Below are 17912 nucleotides of genomic sequence, written 5' to 3'. Positions count from 1 at the left end.
TCTTCGATATCATAACTCAAGTGAGCAAAAATATCATTTGATATGACAAATTCAAATTTTTATTCAAGACGATTTCGCATGTGAGTAGGTATAGGTTTTTCTATGCAAATGAGGTAATAAAACGCAGAATATGTATATCTATATTACAGAAAAATTGAAATTCATTTTCTTATGCATAGTACCTACGGCATAATATAGCCAGTACACATTATGACGTCATATTATGACTTCAATTTTCCATACAAAACAAGGTACATGCAATAAAGCGCATCATCAAAACAGCTTCGGCGAAAAGGCATGTTTTTTTTAATATTATACAAATAATGTATAATGCTAAGGAGAATATTCCTAAGATTAATAAAATTGCTGAATATATCATATGCACTTTCGCATTTGATCAGATTTTGAGGAAACTTACAACGGACTGTGCGTCTGACCCAGTTTCAACTGAAAACTTTACAAATAGTAACGAAACAATCCACCTATCGACTTTTGTGCAGCAATGCTATCAATCCTTGGAATAATGTGCTTCTAATTATACCTTGTTTCTTTAAAATTAAATAGAGTATGCCCTTGCGTCAAAGCTGTTTTTTTAATATTTTTACAACCTCGGGTAGTAAAGAACAATGACGTCATAATAGGACGTCATAATCTGTACTGGTAACAACGTGTCGTGGGTACTTTGTATTAGAAAATATTTAATTTGCTGTGTTTTTCTACTTCGCCAACTAAGAAATTGATTTGAATGCCATTTTCATATATACTCACGCGTAAAAATATACACATAGAAACTCGTGCTAAAGTGACGTCACAATAAGGCTACAGAGACTTTAATAAAAATATAATGATATAGGGCAGTTAGGAATTCAAACATTGGGTATATTTTTGGTGCTTTTAAACATGTTTAATGTAAGTATAAGGCAGATTTTCAAGTTAAGTGTGAATTTTTGGGGGAGTTAATCACATAGACGTGCCTGTAGGCATATTTTTCATGAAGCGCGCTAGCTGTCTACGTGAAAAGTATGATTTACACACCAATAATTCACACAAAATTTAAAAACATTCTTTAATAATTTTAACCTTCTTTATATAAGAGATATAGCCCTTGTGCGATTCATCTGCATAGAAATGTCTATACCTAGCCTTACATGTAATTCACATGCATATCTCGAAAACACTAAAATCATGTTTCGAACAGTGCTTTTGCGCCGCCGTTTTCAGTGAGCTGGTATAATCTCCTATCTTTTGTCTTTAAGACTCTATCACTCTTCTCCATAAAAATCCATTACCGCAAATCCTTTGCCCACATAAAATACACGTAAAATTCGGCTATTTGAATTCAAATCTTATGAATTTAACAATTCTATGCTACATTTTTTTAAAAGTCAAAAACGTATCTTTATTTTGATTTGTCAAAAACATTTGACACACTTAACCTGTCTGAATTTAAAAGAGAGGTTTTTTTCTCCTTTTTTGTTGTGCAAAATAATTTGCAGAAAAGCTAGACCAGGAAGCTTAAATGCAATTGGTCTTCAGTAATTCAGAAGTGAAAAAAGAATGAGATAGATTACTCGATCAGTATGTGCTGGTTCCAGCTGATAAAGCAGGTAACAAAAATGTCTTTGTTTGCAAGGCTCAGTATTTTAATTGTATTTTAGGGGAACTGGGTTTTAATTCTGCTAGCGGTAATCCAGCTTTAACCCATATCTCCCATGGAGAAAATTCTTCAAAATCATATGTCAGTTTTAGATATTTTTGATATTCCCAACAATCAAAATGAATTTGAATTACCATACCATACCTATATGTGATTCCTAAACTTTATTATAATCCTTACAAAGATACATAGCGGGTATCAGTAAATTATCTACCAAGCTTTTTTCATATCTCCTCACTGAAACATTGACAGTCGAAAAGGAGAAACTTCAGGAGTACATGTACTGTACAACAATGTATTCGAGAAATGGTGTAAATCAGATGTCAATATTAAAAAAAAACTCCAAGGAACTTTTAGAAAAATTTGAAATCACAAAATGTTACCAAAATCAGTAACATCAAATCGTACGACTTTTCAAGACTTTATACAACCATTCCCCACGATAAATAAAATACAGGCTTTTTGACATCATAAACAGATGCTTCTTTATTAAAAGTGGGACTCGTAATTTTACATACCTTGTCATTGGTCATTTGCAAAAATTATTTTGTTACAAATAAAACATTCTAATTGTACGCACATGTACTCTGAAGTTGATATTAAAAAGATGCTTGAGTTTCTGATTGACAGGTTTTTGGAGATCAGTTCTTCCAACAATCTGTCGAAATTCCCATCGTTACCAAATGCGTCTCGTTATTAGCAGACCTATTTCTGTATTCATATGAAACAAAATTTATTCAAAAACTTCTACATGAGAACTCGACATTTGCAGATATCGACGACGTATCATCAATTAACAATAGTAAATTCCATTCATATATCGACTCGATATATCCCAGTGAACTTGAAATAAAAGATACATGTACCACAGAGTCTGACACATCTGTTTCATATTTGGATATTTTACTAAAAAAAGACATTAATGGTAACCTAACAACGAAACTTATGACGCAAGAGCATGCTCTACGTACAGTTTCTAAGACGAGGCAAGTTATTGACAAACAAGTTGATGAAACATGAATATCAACAGTCTCGTTTGAAGTCATAAGTTCTGTGGTCAATACGATGATCTCATCAGCAAATACAATCTAGCAGAAGTCGAATCCTGACTGACGTTTTTCATACTAACTATTAGGCCATTATTTACACATTGAATTGTCTACGAATTTTTCCGTTTTCCGGATCATGACAAGGAGCACACAATATTTGATTAATCGATATTGGGAAATAAAAGAACGTTAACGTAAACACAATTTGAAAATATAAAATATCTATAGATAACAAATGATGGAGATCTATAAGGTTATGTTTTGCGCTAAAAATATAGATTTTATTTAACCTTTTTTTCTGGAGGTCACTTGAAAAAAAAAAATTAGAAAGTTTGTTGTTTTGTTATTTTTTTTTTAAAATAAGTTTGTGCTTCTTAAAAAGGTATTTATATATATTTCCTAATGACAAATTCTTGCAGTAACTTATGTATAAATTAAATTGCTAGAATAGTATTCAATAACGATTTAAACATGTACATGTATTTGATTATTCAACTCTAAGGTAAACTTTTTAAAAAGTAAATAAAAAAGACAAGACACATACAGTAAATACAAAAACCTTTAATTTGAAAATGTTAAACACGTTATTGTCACTAAATAACAATTTTTAAATGCCAATGAAGTCATGTACTCATTTGTGATTGAAAATTGTAAATTAAGTTAAAGACACAACTGACAATGCACCCGCTCCGTCTTTTGTATTCAATTGTTTGATCAAGGACATTTGATCAACACTTTATCTAGCATGAAAACATTCATTGAAGGACCACCTTTTTTGTTTCAGCATGGTAAAATCCTCTCACCTTAAATGTTTCCAAATTTTTTTTCTTATCGAAAAAGTTGAATCCTAACACCACCCCCCCCCCCCCCAACAAAGAGGAAAAAAGTTTTCGTGTTTGGACAAATTTTCTTCTTTTTTCCAGTTTTTCAAATCTCTCTCTCTCTCTCTCTCTCTCTCTCTCTCTCTCTTGTTTGTTTTTAGGGGGTATTTAATTATTTTTTTTTGTTTGGCGAAGATTTTTCTGGTACATGTGTAAGTTGCAAATTATTTTTCTGGCTGATACCCCCTCCCCCCACTTTCAAAAACGATTCTACGTGCATGGCATGAATTCATTTTTGGGGTTTGATCAATTCTTCAAAAGGCAAGTTCTATTTTTTTTCTTTAAATTCATGTGGTCTGTAAATTTGCATATTTTTGATTACGTGAGTAAAAATTTGTTGTAAATTTTACTTACTAAAGGAAATTGCGAATTCTGGTTGTAAAAGGTAATGAAATCATTATTGAAAGACAATCAAGTGAACGTTAGAATACTTCCTTGAACTGTAAGGAGAACCGGTTTTTAGTTTCACTGGGTACAGGGTGTTGTGTTTTCGATGATATCATCTTCCATTTTAAATTTTGCTCTGCTTTCAGCATTATTTACTTGAGGCTTAGGAGGTCGTCATACTGCATAGATGCATAAATATTTCCCTTTTTCTAATAAGATCTGATTTTTTGAATTTTAGAATTTTTAGAACTACCATAACTGTGGCTAAAAAGAAATATATACAATAGATTGTGAAGTTCTCTTCTCCAACGAAGTGAACGCAAAGGTTCAGATTATGTAATTTTAGTATATGGGTGTAGATCAATGGTCAAGCACAGAGAATTTGTAGTTTCAAACAATATGAAAATGTTATTATATATAATGTATTATTCTAATGCAAATCGACAAATCTTGCGCTATCTAAGACAATGTGCCTCATAAGTTCAAATTTACAGTCATTGCATTGAAGTGGTTATTTTTTTCCATTTGAATGAAACTTTTTGAGCCTTCTTTTGAACATGATGATACACTGTACATGTATGCCCATTTCTTCAGAAAAGTGAAAAATGTTTATATGTTCTTATTTATTTAAACTCTAACGAACATTAATAATGTATGAAATAAATGACATGTATGAAGGTTCAGAAGTGCTTTTTTCAAGTTTTCATCTTTTATGAAGCTCTGTTATACCTATAAAGACAAATGCTCGATTTGTTTGTTTGTTGTCTCTTCAAGAATAAATTTTTCATTCATATGGAACGCCTCCACCTGCCGGTGGAGGAGGGCTGCACTTAGACTTTTACTCGGCCTTTGAGCGGTGAGGGATCTTTTTCGTGCCAGCATCTACTGCGACATGGGACCTCGGTTTATACGGTCTCATCCGAAGGACATGTCTCCACGTCCTGCAGTGGGATTCAAATATGCGACGTAAGGATCAAGTCCTTATTCGCGACTCTAGAGCAAACACTCTAACCACTGATGTCTTTATTTGCATTAACATCTAAAAATGTCAAAAATATCTCTAGACAGCATACGAATATGTGCTTTGAAGGTGTGGTCCCTTGATTTTCAAATTGGTGACAGGTGCATACTTCAAATATTTCATAAACACAGAGCGCTGATTTGTTCAGAGTCGAGATCGAAATATAATGACCATAACACTGTTGTGTATATTATATGAATAATGGTTGAGCGAAAATACATGTATCTTTGTTAAACCCCTTGCTCTCTATGTTTTCTAATTAGAAGTTTGGGGATTTTGAATATGTTCGCTGACTTCATCTACATGCGATTAATGTCTTTATGAACCCAGGTCCTTAGCACTTTTTTTCTGAGTATAGTATTTTGCTATAGTAAATTTACATATAGACGATGGTTGCCCCCCTTTTTTTTATTGCTGTATTAAAGGTGAGCACTGGAAAATTCCAGGATATGGACAGTAAAGCGTTATTTTGAGGGGGCTGGGTCTTCCCCCCCCCCCACTTTTTGGACAGTTTAGATGGTTGTTTTTTTTTTTTTCGGGGGGATTGCCTCCTCCCCCTACACACACTTTTGAAACCGTTTCTACGGGTGTGGACCTGTTGAGAATTAAAATAAGTCACTTGGATCTGTCTTGTATTGTTAACAGGTGAATGCCCCTGGTATGCTTGTTTTAGTGAATTGCTTGTTCCACATCGGTCCGCATGGCCGTAGGAACCGGGGGGGGGGGGGCACGGGGGGGCCGTCCCCCCCCCCAATAATTTTGCCGATATATAGATTACTATAGAAAACATAGCTACTATATGTAATTTCGCCATGCAGAAAAACTACAACATATAATACTAAGATATCTAAACATGATATAAAGAAAATACAATTAAAAATGAAAAAATCCATTAAATTCTGAATCATAAGTATGTTTTCTTCCAAAATTACTTAATATTCTTTTGTTTATAACCAATCTTTATATATACGTAAGAAAAAGTACAATCTGCTTGCATATTGAACGGATTATGGATTGAATGTGGATGTGATTAACGGGGAAATCTGATAATTTTTGAGAAATTGTTAGCTCTTACTATCTTTTTAAAAACAAGGTTGGGGGGGGGGGGGTATCCAGACTTCAGGTACCTGTGAGAGAGAGAGAGTGGTGTCTAAAGACAATAATATTGCGACCAAAATTGCATGTATCATGTTGCTTCATTGTTTCAGAAGAAATGGGCGATTCATAACAGTCGACGTTCTATTCCAACGAAAAATTTACCTATTCAACAGTTCAATGCACATCATTATCACACTGTCACTCTTTAAAAACCTATTTGTCACATGACAAATACATTGAATTATTTGTTACAAGACTTATGATTGGAGAAATTTTCTTTAAAAAACACTGTCTATACGGAAATTTGTTGCAATAATTATTGAGATATCTAGTTCATCATTACACTACAATCATCAAATATTATTGATAGATTGCATTTCTGACCACAGGGATTGGACAAGCAGCAAATACATGTAGCTCACCACGCAGATCAATAGTTTAGGGGAAATCAGATAAAACACGCTCCGAACCATTATATCTAGTCATATCTAACTCGATGTTCCTTCCAATATTTTATGGATGTCCTACATGTGCCATACCACCTGTGGTACCTTTTTTAAATACCTGTGCCCCAGAGCACTGGACTATACATGGCGGATTATCTTGAGGTTTTGAAAAAAGTCAGCCGACCGTGTGATTTGAACTATTGACCTTAAGCGTCTCCGGTCAATGGCTTGTTTGTAACTGTAAGAGGATTGGGTCAGTTCTGTTGTCAGATATTTAAAATTCTACCAAGTTTTAGATCCTGCGCAATAACACACTGGCATTATTTTTTGATTGACTATCTTATAAACAATTCTGTAAAAAAAAAAAAAAAAAAATGGAGTATCGTTTTATTTTGGGAATAGTTTTTTGTGTCTTTCTACCACTAGTACAAGGTAAGTGGAAATTGATTTCTTTTTAACCCCCAGTCACCTTGATTTTTCTCATAAAGTAATTAAATTTGCTGTGTTTAATAAAAAGAAATTTGTAAACTTCAAATTGGACGTTGCTGAAATTTAAGAACGATTTGATTGAAACACTGTCAAGATAGTTTTTGATCGTAAAATTAGTTATTTCTCTGACATTTTTGAATGAAAAAAGATGATATGCCTACATTGTTATTTACTCATTTTATGTTAACTTGCCACATGTGCCACACTTGTCAAATATGCATAAAACGAAAAATATTTTCCTTGTCAAGATCCACCAACCCCCCAACCCCCCTAAAAAATTGAAATGCACGAAATTGATTGGTTTGTTTATTAATAAGAACCCGAAGTCAACGGAGAAATTCCCTTCGTCTCAACCCAGATCTTTTTGTCCACTTTCTAATGGCTATTTAATTTTTTTTCTGTAAGCAGGTCGTTCACTTGAGTGGGAAAAGAAATCCAGTGAAAAGTAAAAAACACCAAAGGCGACTGACTATACGACGAGTTCAAGATAAATAAAAAAGGGGGAGGCCAAAACAACGGCAACAACAAAACAAAGAGAAAATATGCGTTTCTATCTTTATTCGAGGGAAGGGGGTTGAGTTTGGTTTTTAGACGAGGGTTCGTTTATCCATGAAAAATAAATTAAATACCATGGACGAAACAGTTGTTACTGAATACCCCCTTTTTTCCCAATTTGAAATACATTTATTTTGTTATTCATACAAGTGTATAAAACCGAAAAGTTCGAAAATCATTTCAATAGCTCTGTTCCCTTTCAGTAAAATGAATTGTGTTTTGAGAGGCTATAGGTCAAAGGGAAACACCGGTTTGCACTCTAAATTTAGCTGTATTATAATAATATTGCACAACCAAGGTATTGCACTGTAATATTGCATCATCAAGGTATTGAATCTACAATCTTGTTATCATTAACCCTTATGTAAAGTAAACTCTGAATCTCCTAGAATATATCAAACAAATTACACTTAGACGACATAAACTTGTCATTAACGTATTAAGGTCGCACACTCCCGGTGAATCCTCCAAGCTTGACAAAAGTGGAAAATCTGCTGTCAAGTCATCGTCGGTCGTTAAAAATTAAGTATAAACAGATAAAAAAGGTTAGTGACCTACAACATTGTTAAGTGAGAATTTCTTCCTACCCATGTGCCACTTGACCTGATAGTGGTCATCTTGCCCATCAAGTTCTGGATAATCTTGCGCTCAAATAACCATAAAACCATAAATGCCTGAAGTGTTTACTTATTTAAAAGCTTGTTTTGACGCCATTAATTTTAGAGATTAATTAATAATATAAGAGAATAATTAACATATTCTTTATTCCAAGAGCTTTCTGTTTTACAGGCATTCTGTAGACTTAAATTAAATAATATTATTAATGATTCAAACATTGATTGTCAGTTATACAGTATACTAACTAGAGTGTTCAAGGAACACAGGTGTCGCCTGGTAAATAGCATCATAAAGATTAAAATAAATCCAAGGATGGACAGACATTTATTAGCACTAGCATTATAGCAAAGAAAAAAAATTCACCTAACTGTAGCACATGCGGGAGGGCACTTTTCTGAAAAAAAAAATTGATGTAGTTTTACTATTTAAATTCTCGTTTGTAATCCCCCCCCCCCACTTTTTGTACGACCGAACACTGACAAATCCAGCATTTCAAATATGTACCGAAAATTTAGTGAAAGATCCAAACCAACTTACCAATACCCCCTTCCCTTCCCCCAGAAATAGGATTTTTGAGTTTAGGCCTTTCTTCTCTCTCTCTCTCTCTCTTGAAGGAAGACCAATATCATATAAAATCTGACAATCAAATAGAAATGCGATCCCCCAACCCTCAAAGCTAAAATGAATAATGAAATTATTAAAAATAATAATTTTTCATTGATACAAGTAAATACATGTTTAATCCAACTATCCCCCCAAAAACATTTATTTACTGTCTTTAGTACTTATGAATAATAGATGTTTTTTATTTTAATTTTTTAGCGCTGAATTCCGATGGCACCTGTAGCAGTGATAGCGACTGTCCACTTTCATTCTATCACTGCTGTTCCGGGACTATCTGGTGCTGTCCTTCCGGGTACATTTGTACCGGATCTGCAACCTGTATTAGTATCGGGTATGTATAGATTTACTTATATAAATTGTGTTGTTTTAAAGTTAGCCTGGTTCCCTGGCTCATCCTTGCCTAGTGTCGCGGAGTATACGAATTAAGCATAACAGGGACAGGGAACCAGGCTATTTAAAAGTATGCTTTTTATTAGGGATGTCAAAATATTTATTTTCCTTAGTCGATTTTATTCGTTTGTATTATCTGAACGATAGTCGAAATTTCGGAGCATCTTCTGAAATTAAATTGTATTTCAGACTTCACTGGTACATGACGTATTTTTAACTCAAATTCCCCGCCGATTTATTAAAACACTGTGATTGTCAGTAACCTGAATTTTCATAAATTCACAAATACCATTTCCGAGTACAATGACAATCTGGTGCAGACTTTTACTGTACAAAAGAGCCAAGTCTGCATTCAGAATATTGATGGGTAATTTATTACAAAAACAACACCGGTAGGCAGTAACTGACAAATAATTCTCGGGCAGTGAAGCACTTTGAATTATTGTTTTGTTGAAGAAAGTTTATCTTATCGACTGTGAGGATAAACGGTTTCTCAATTTTAAGATGGGATCATGAAACATTTTAAACTTAAGGTCAAAATATTTATGCTGAATAAAAATTTTGTAGAAGTCAAGCAGACCAAAATTAAAATATTTTTTCAATGTTGCTTCACAAAAATGTTAAGATCAATTCAATAATATCCATAAACAATTTACAGTCGATTGAAAATTTGACTTAAGTCTAAATCTGTTTTATGATCGTGGCCAGAGAATTCCATCTTGTTATCGCTTTTATTGCATTTATTTAATAATAATAGTATTCGAAAGTCATTTCATTATTCGATCGTCGGTCCATTCGACTGAGAGTCGAATAGTCGACTATTCGTTGACATCCCTACTTTTTATAGTAATGAAATTAATGCTCAAGTTTATCTAATGTATGTGTGCATATAAGGTGAGATAAGCAAAAATCAAGGGAAAACTTCGATTTCGAATAAATAAAATAAAATCGGGGAACACTTATTAATCATTTAAAGATTTGATTTATAGGCGTGATCTAAATATTAAAAGCATGATAAATTACAGATTTTTTCTGAATGTAAATTTGGTGTTAAGACCACCCAGTAATTTCGAAATTTGAAAAGTTATCCAAGGATAGTCATGTACAATATACCTCAGAATTGTACATTTTGTGGTTATTTTAGACTGACATAAATGTACATCAAAATTTGTTGAGAGAGAGAAGCGGTATTGCTAAATATTATAGATTATATGAAATACCCTCATACATAGATTATCTTCATTTTTTTTAATTGATACCCAGTATGCATCTACAAATGTAAAAAAAAAAAAATGTTGATTTTCAGCATATGAATTTAAAATCAATCGAAATGTTTGTGCTTAGAAGCAAGCAGGTTCTCTTCAATATAAAAATGTTCTATTGACTAGTTTAAAGGATTTAGATCGCCTCGTTCATTTACCTCAGCTTTAAGATGGTATCATTGATCAAAACAATTCTAAAGCAGAATATTTGAACGCTTCATAAGTCTCTTAATCCCTAGATCCTTTATTGATGAAATTACACTTCACGTGTTCTGGGATTTGCGAAAGGTTTTATTTTCTGATATATATGTCTATAGGACAAATAACTAGTGTAACAGGAGAGGAGAAAAATACGACAGACCAGATCGGGATTCGAACCCGCGCCTCCTGAATCTCTAGTCATATGATCTACCAACTGAGCTATTCTGCCCCACCGGCGATTGAACCCGTCTGATCGCCACAAGCATAAATAATGTGTTGCTATCAACTTTTTATTTCAGAGTTATCGTTGGTCCTATCGTCGGTCTGATCGCCATCATCGTCTGTGTCGTCGTTTGCTGCATCTGCTACAGTAAGTCAGCTGTTATAAGTGTGATTATTTACATTCGATTATAATTGCTTTTGATAAGGGAGACAGACAACTTGATTTATTTCATGTATAGTGAATTTTATGCATACGTAAAAAGCAACAACTATTAATAACAATATTGTTATAAGTTTGAATTAAAATAAATGATTATGGTTCAGACGGCCACAATTTTAAAACACAATAACAAAATTTTTTTTGTTGGTTGTCATTTATTGTAAAAAAAAATTGAATCGCTACATTTCAAAAGATACATGATACATGTACATGTAACTTATTTATCAATAAATACTTGATACTTATCAGCAGATTTTCAAGCAATGTGTATTCTCCGTTCTCGATATCGCCTTTTATTCAAATATTTTCAAAATTTACTAGGAAAAAGACAACAAACACCAGGTGTTGTATACAACCCTCAAACAACTCAACCTGGCTACGGACAACCACAGGCTTACGGACAACCACAGGCTTATGGACAACCACAGGCCTACGGACAACCACAGGCTTATGGACAACCACAGGCGTACGGACAACCACCGGCAAAAGCTTGAAATGTCTATGAGAGACAGAGAGAGCGATAGAGAGAGAGAGAGATTGAGAGATTTTTACATTTATGCTTTTTTTGTTGTTTTTGTTTGAAAAATCATATATTAAATTTATTACATTGAAATATGAAGAGATTTTTTCTGTAGTAAATTTGCATGTATATTGCCTTAAGAATTTTATATTTGTATGTACATGTACTTGTTACTCAAAATTTTAATTCCATATTCACCATTAACATATTAAATTCATGTATTCATAACTTTAATTTTTAGCATACATACAAACAACCACATTAGGAAAAAAATTATCAAATATTGTGAATGTGCCTATAAAAACATTTCTAATAGTATTTCATCATATAGAATGTTGAAGATGGGCGAACAAGGCGTGCAAAATGCCTGCAGCTTCAAAAGAATAAAAATCATATTCCATTTGTGAATTTAGTATTTAGATAAAGTTCATTCTATTAAAAGGTAAGAAATTATGACAAACAAAACTTTTCTGCGGAAACTTCTCTCGGTAAAATTATTCTATTACTTAAAAAAGTGGTGTTCTTGGGATTCGAAACCAGACAATAGCTATCCTTAAAATTATTTTTTTTGTTTGAGACGAACACGCTAACCACTACGCCACAACAAACAGATGAACAGAGGCATTGTACATGTAGTTTATGTTTGTGATATGACCATTGAGAAAATAGACTTAAATATTCGTCTGAAAGATATACGTACATGTATGTTGTGTTCTAAAAGTGTATTTGTAAGGTACAGTGTTTTTGACATGTTTTTGTCAACTGAAATATGTGTATTTTTTGGATACTTTGGGGATAAACTTTGAAAAAACGTTGGAGTGCGCGAAGACCCACTCATAAAAAAAATTTATAGTATGAAAGATGGTTATTTTTGATCTCTTTAGTGGGTGTATGTTATTTAATAGACGAATAATTTTAATCTTTGTGAGATTGTTGCAAAAATTGTGAATAGTTTACCTTAAGTATACATCCGCCGAAACATGGCTGAAATTTTGCCGACTCGGCGTTAAACTATAAACAATCAATCAATCAATCAACATTAAGTATACATTTAATGTTCAATGAAGTATCAAAGAAAATTGTGTTCTATTTGAGATTTAAAATTTTCAGTTTCTTGTTTGTCGCATGACATAGGAATTTTTCTAGCTCGCCTTGTACGCCCATTTTTATTATTATTATAAAACGATCATATGTGACATGTGAAGAAATCCATTTTAAAGAGAAGTTTTAGAAATAAAGGTTGTTTCTTAGTTTGTTGCGTTTGAGTGATTTATCTCAACCCCTCCCCCCCCCCCCTTTCCGCCTGTCCACTGTATAGTCCACGTTTTGTTGCTACTAAATATTTTTTTAAACTTGCGTCTTAACTTAAACTGCTAAAGTAATTTTCAATTTATCTGAACAATGACTGGGGAATAAAAATAAATTTTGTGATATGACCATTGAGAAAATAGACTTAAATATTCGTCTGAAAGATATACGTACATGTATGTTGTGTTCTAAAAGTGTATTTGTAAGGTACAGTGTTTTTGACATGTTTTTGTCAACTGAAATATGTGTATTTTTTGGATACTTTGGGGATAAACTTTGAAAAAACGTTGGAGTGCGCGAAGACCCACTCATAAAAAAAATTTATAGTATGAAAGATGGTTATTTTTGATCTCTTTAGTGGGTGTATGTTATTTAATAGACGAATAATTTTAATCTTTGTGAGATTGTTGCAAAAATTGTGAATAGTTTACCTTAAGTATACATCCGCCGAAACATGGCTGAAATTTTGCCGACTCGGCGTTAAACTATAAACAATCAATCAATCAACATTAAGTATACATTTAATGTTCAATGAAGTATCAAAGAAAATTGTGTTCTATTTGAGATTTAAAATTTTCAGTTTCTTGTTTGTCGCATGACATAGGAATTTTTCTAGCTCGCCTTGTACGCCCATTTTTATTATTATTATAAAACGATCATATGTGACATGTGAAGAAATCCATTTTAAAGAGAAGTTTTAGAAATAAAGGTTGTTTCTTAGTTTGTTACGTTTGAGTGATTTATCTCAACCCCTCCCCCCCCCCCCTTTCCGCCTGTCCACTGTATAGTCCACGTTTTGTTGCTACTAAATATTTTTTTAAACTTGCGTCTTAACTTAAACTGCTAAAGTAATTTTCAATTTATCTGAACAATGACTGGGGAATAAAAATAAATTTTGTGATATTCTTTGGCCCCCTCCCCCTACCCTTTTTCTTAGGAGTAGTATTAAAGAAATAAAATAAGTATCTTTTGTTTAAGTTTTCTTCCTTTTTCAGGTCATATACATATCGCAAAATGGTGTTCGTAATAGCACGAAAATGATATTTAGAGAACCATCCACAAGACTTGCTAAGATCTACACATTAAATATTATTCTCAAATTTACCTTTTAACAAATTCTTTCCAGTCCTACCTTAAAGAAGCACCAACTTAAATTTTATCCGTCAGTGATTAGCGACTCCTGTGAATACTATCGAATTGTACTAGTTAGACAGAAAACACAAATTAGGATTGGCATATTGCTACACGAATATTATCGTTTTACTAACAGCGTGACAGTTTGCTTGTTGGGGCGTACTAAAATTTTTTGTGCTGATTATCATTTTACTCATCGATTGGATGTTTGATTTCAATGGAATCAATACTACTTTCCATATGAAACACAGAATCAAGCAATACCACTGACACTACTGACCAATCGTACTGAATGATTGTTCACTAGTATGCAGTAAACAACAATTGCATGTGGACAGACAAAGCAAGTTTTACTTCCTGTAATGATGATGTCGATAGCTATATAGTACAACAGTAGCAAAGTAGCCTTACTAATTCCGTTCTTTAAGTTTTCTTATACGTATTTAAAACTGCATCCGGTCAAATCACAACAAATATGACACATGTTTTTCGAGAATAGAAAACGGGCTTTGACTGACCATGCACGTGTTGTACTGGTAAACCTTCATTCAGTGTGGTTGGCCAGTATTATCAGGACATTGTTGTATTCTGAATTTCATATGCAAATTAGTATTGATTTCATTGAAGTCAAACATCCAATCGATGAGTAAAATGATAAACAGCACACCAAATTTTAGCACGCCCCATCAAGCAAACTGTCATGCTGTTTGTAAAACGATAATACCATGTATCATGAACATACGGAATAAAGCCTTCGCCATATACTTTTCAGAGATGTAGCACGTAGGAAGGGACAGGAGGACCCCCCCCCCCCCTTTAATTTTTTAATTGACATTCTAAATCTTTGCAAACCAAAGCCATTGGTACAGTATTGATATAACCCAATACTCTACATTTCACTTTCCTATTATCTAGCTTATTTCTAATAGAAATTAAACAAAACACGGAATATACGAGGAATGTTAGAAAAGTTCACGGACACATTGATTTACAGAAAATTTATTGTGTACTTTGAAGAATGACATATGTCTGATTAAATTCCTATCTTTTGATTATTAGAATGTAAAAAATCAGGTCTATTTATTAAAATTTTGAAAAAATGCAATGATTTTTACTGTGCGGTCATAGGATTCATGGAGCAATCACTTGACGTTAGGTGAGGTGACAACCTGATTCCAAACCTGTTAAGCTCTTTCACAGTTCTAAATTTCTTTCATTTCTATAGACTCTTAATGTCTTTTTCCTATTTAAAAATTGCATATTAACTATGGCAAGATATGTTACTTTTTTCTAAAATGTCTTGTAGCATATCGGATATTAGTGAGATCTTAAAATTCATGCCTACGCAGTTAAGCGATCTAATCGCCTAGGTATGAAAACAATACAAAATCCAAAAGCACAACGTCCATGCGATAAGCGGGGTATTGGTGTATCACAGGAGTTGATCATCAAAATGTCAATCCTTGCATTCTTACAAAACACTACTATTTGAACGCTTTGGTCCTAGATACGTGTACGAAGTCTCCAGCAGCATCCAAAAACATTTTAGTCTCCTTCAGACATTTTCCTGTCTGTAGACATAATTTTTTAATAGCTCGGTGTCCAAAACGCTAAATGACGTTGCTATTCTTACTTTGTTTTTCACGCATTGATCATGTATAATTAGCGATCAAAAACAGTCAAATTCCCTCCAATCCAATTCAAAATTTCGGCAAATGACGTTTTATGAATATTGTATCGACAGGTGAAATTTCACAAATCTTTATGCGCTATACAACATTGCAATTTTTAATTTCGCAAAAATTCTGTATAATGTAATGTGCGAAAAATTGACATGCTCAGTGAGGCATGCTTTATCTAAATAATATACCTGTAATTGTTTTTAAAGATTATCGGAAAAAACCAAATTTCTGCATATTTATTGGAAAATACGTATAGGTTTTAATCTCCAGAGGTTTACTAGTTTCATGAAAATAGCGCTTTCTCTATAGAACTTGTCCGCGAATTTTTTTAACAACCCTCGTATACGTGCTAAATACATATTGGTGCATATTGTAGTCCGTGACGATGTTTGTTGCGAACATTTGCATATTTTGTCGCAAAAGTATTGTAAGAATTATCACTGGGGTCAAAATATTTTGATTTTAAAAATATGATATAAATTAAAGATTTTACAGCGAAAGGGAAAAAAAATTATGAAACACCCAGTATATTCTTGTTTGGAACGCCATTTTGTTTTTTTAACGTCATTTAGGTCCTACCTTTCCGTTATCGAATAACGTACTGGGAAAAAATTACAAGTTTCTTTCGAATCAAAACCCTCGGATCCATATAATAAGTTTTTAAGGTGTATTTCCTGGCAGTTATTAAAAAAAAGTCTACGAAAAAGCAACCTACTTGAATTATCGTGGATCACGATTTTTGAGTTCTTGATGAAATTTTAAAAGTCCCGTGAAGAAATCCATCAGAGATACCGAACAGCTACCTATTTTTTTGTTTATTCTACAAACAAGTTTGGTAATGGAACAAATGCATTAATGAAAAACTCCTATGCATGTATAACGATGTTTACAATAAGTTGTTTTAGAAAATGTAATGCGCGTACGCACTACAATACAGAGAATTATGCTCTATCGCCTGTAAGTTTTGTGTTCAACCAATACACCTACATTCATTTGCAAAATTAATAGCTTCATTTCAAGACAAAATGTTTTGTTGCAATATTGTGATATATATGCTATCATGCAAAATAACTATTTTAAGGAAAATAATGCGTTCACTTGATACGTAAGTTGAGTTTGAAGTGCAGTGTACTGCCCTTTTTTAACCAATACATAACATACATCTACATCACAAATAAATAATTATGTACTTAACAAACAGAGCGACGTATAATGTAATCGTCAAACCATATCAACTTTAATTAATTTTTTTTTACTTTATTAATACGCAGATAAGATGACTTCACCTTGAAAATTCCACAATAATGATCCGTGTGTACAGCTTATTGCGAAATCAAGCCATCGGTGTTCAAAATACAGTTCGACATTAAGAATGGATACCTACAAATTTGTGTTGATGATTCTAATATTTGGTTTTATTTACTTTTTTACAGTAACAGACGGTAAGAATTAGTCTTACAAATTTAAATTTAAATTTATGCTTAATTCAAATTCATTCATCGCCTATATCTCGTAAGAAATTTATGAACCAGTTATTCAGAAATTATTTAACTTTTTGTGATTAGAAGTTTGAATTTAATTCAAGTTTATTTGTTAGTGCGTTGTTATTTATTACTTAATAATGATATCGGGACAAGAGAATCTTATGTAAGTCATGGATATTTACAAGGAAGGGACCAATCATGAAGTTCTATGTGTTATAAATATTTTACATATTTAAATTAATTATTCCTAGTAACCTACTTTACACAACTAGAATGATTCCGTTAAAATATATTTTCTAGGGGAACTGTGACACGATTGCGGTGTTTTCTTTGAAGTTTGCTGTTCTGTATTAGCAATACAGAACGGAAATACAGTGGGCGGAGCTACTTTCTGTTCTGTATTAGCTCTGTATAGTGTCTTGTATTAGCCAACTGTTCTGTATCTAAAATACAGCACGGTCTAAAAATAAATCTGATTCAATTTATCAAAAGCACGTATAAATAGTTAATGCTGATTTTATTCCTATTATAAATTTGAAGAAAAATTTCCTTAGGAATGTAAAATGCAAAATTTCTCAATCACTTTTAAAAAAATTATTCCACACAGAATCTACACGTTATTTCGATCCAAACGAAAAGGAAAAATCGCAATTATGGAAAACAT

At 32.8% G+C, this 17912-nt stretch overlaps 1 protein-coding gene across 1 annotated transcript; it reads left to right on the top strand.

Moving 5' to 3' along the window:
- Positions 1–5051: 5051 nt before the first annotated feature.
- Positions 5052–12891, top strand: LOC133188279 (uncharacterized). Its single transcript, XM_061323651.1, has 4 exons — positions 5052–5064; positions 9000–9156; positions 10978–11048; positions 11442–12891. The coding sequence occupies exons 1-4, from the start codon at positions 5052–5054 to the stop codon at positions 11612–11614; spliced, it is 414 nt and encodes a 137-aa protein (XP_061179635.1). The 3' UTR covers positions 11615–12891.
- Positions 12892–17912: the final 5021 nt, after the last annotated feature.

The sequence above is a fragment of the Saccostrea echinata genome, unplaced genomic scaffold (genome assembly GCF_033153115.1).
Source record: "Saccostrea echinata isolate AGI-Se365-2 ecotype Australia unplaced genomic scaffold, CSIRO_AGI_Sech_v1 ptg000016l, whole genome shotgun sequence".
NCBI lineage: Eukaryota > Metazoa > Mollusca > Bivalvia > Ostreida > Ostreidae > Saccostrea > Saccostrea echinata.
Note: the sequence above shows the minus strand (reverse complement) of the source record. Positions and strands in the feature narration are given on the sequence as shown.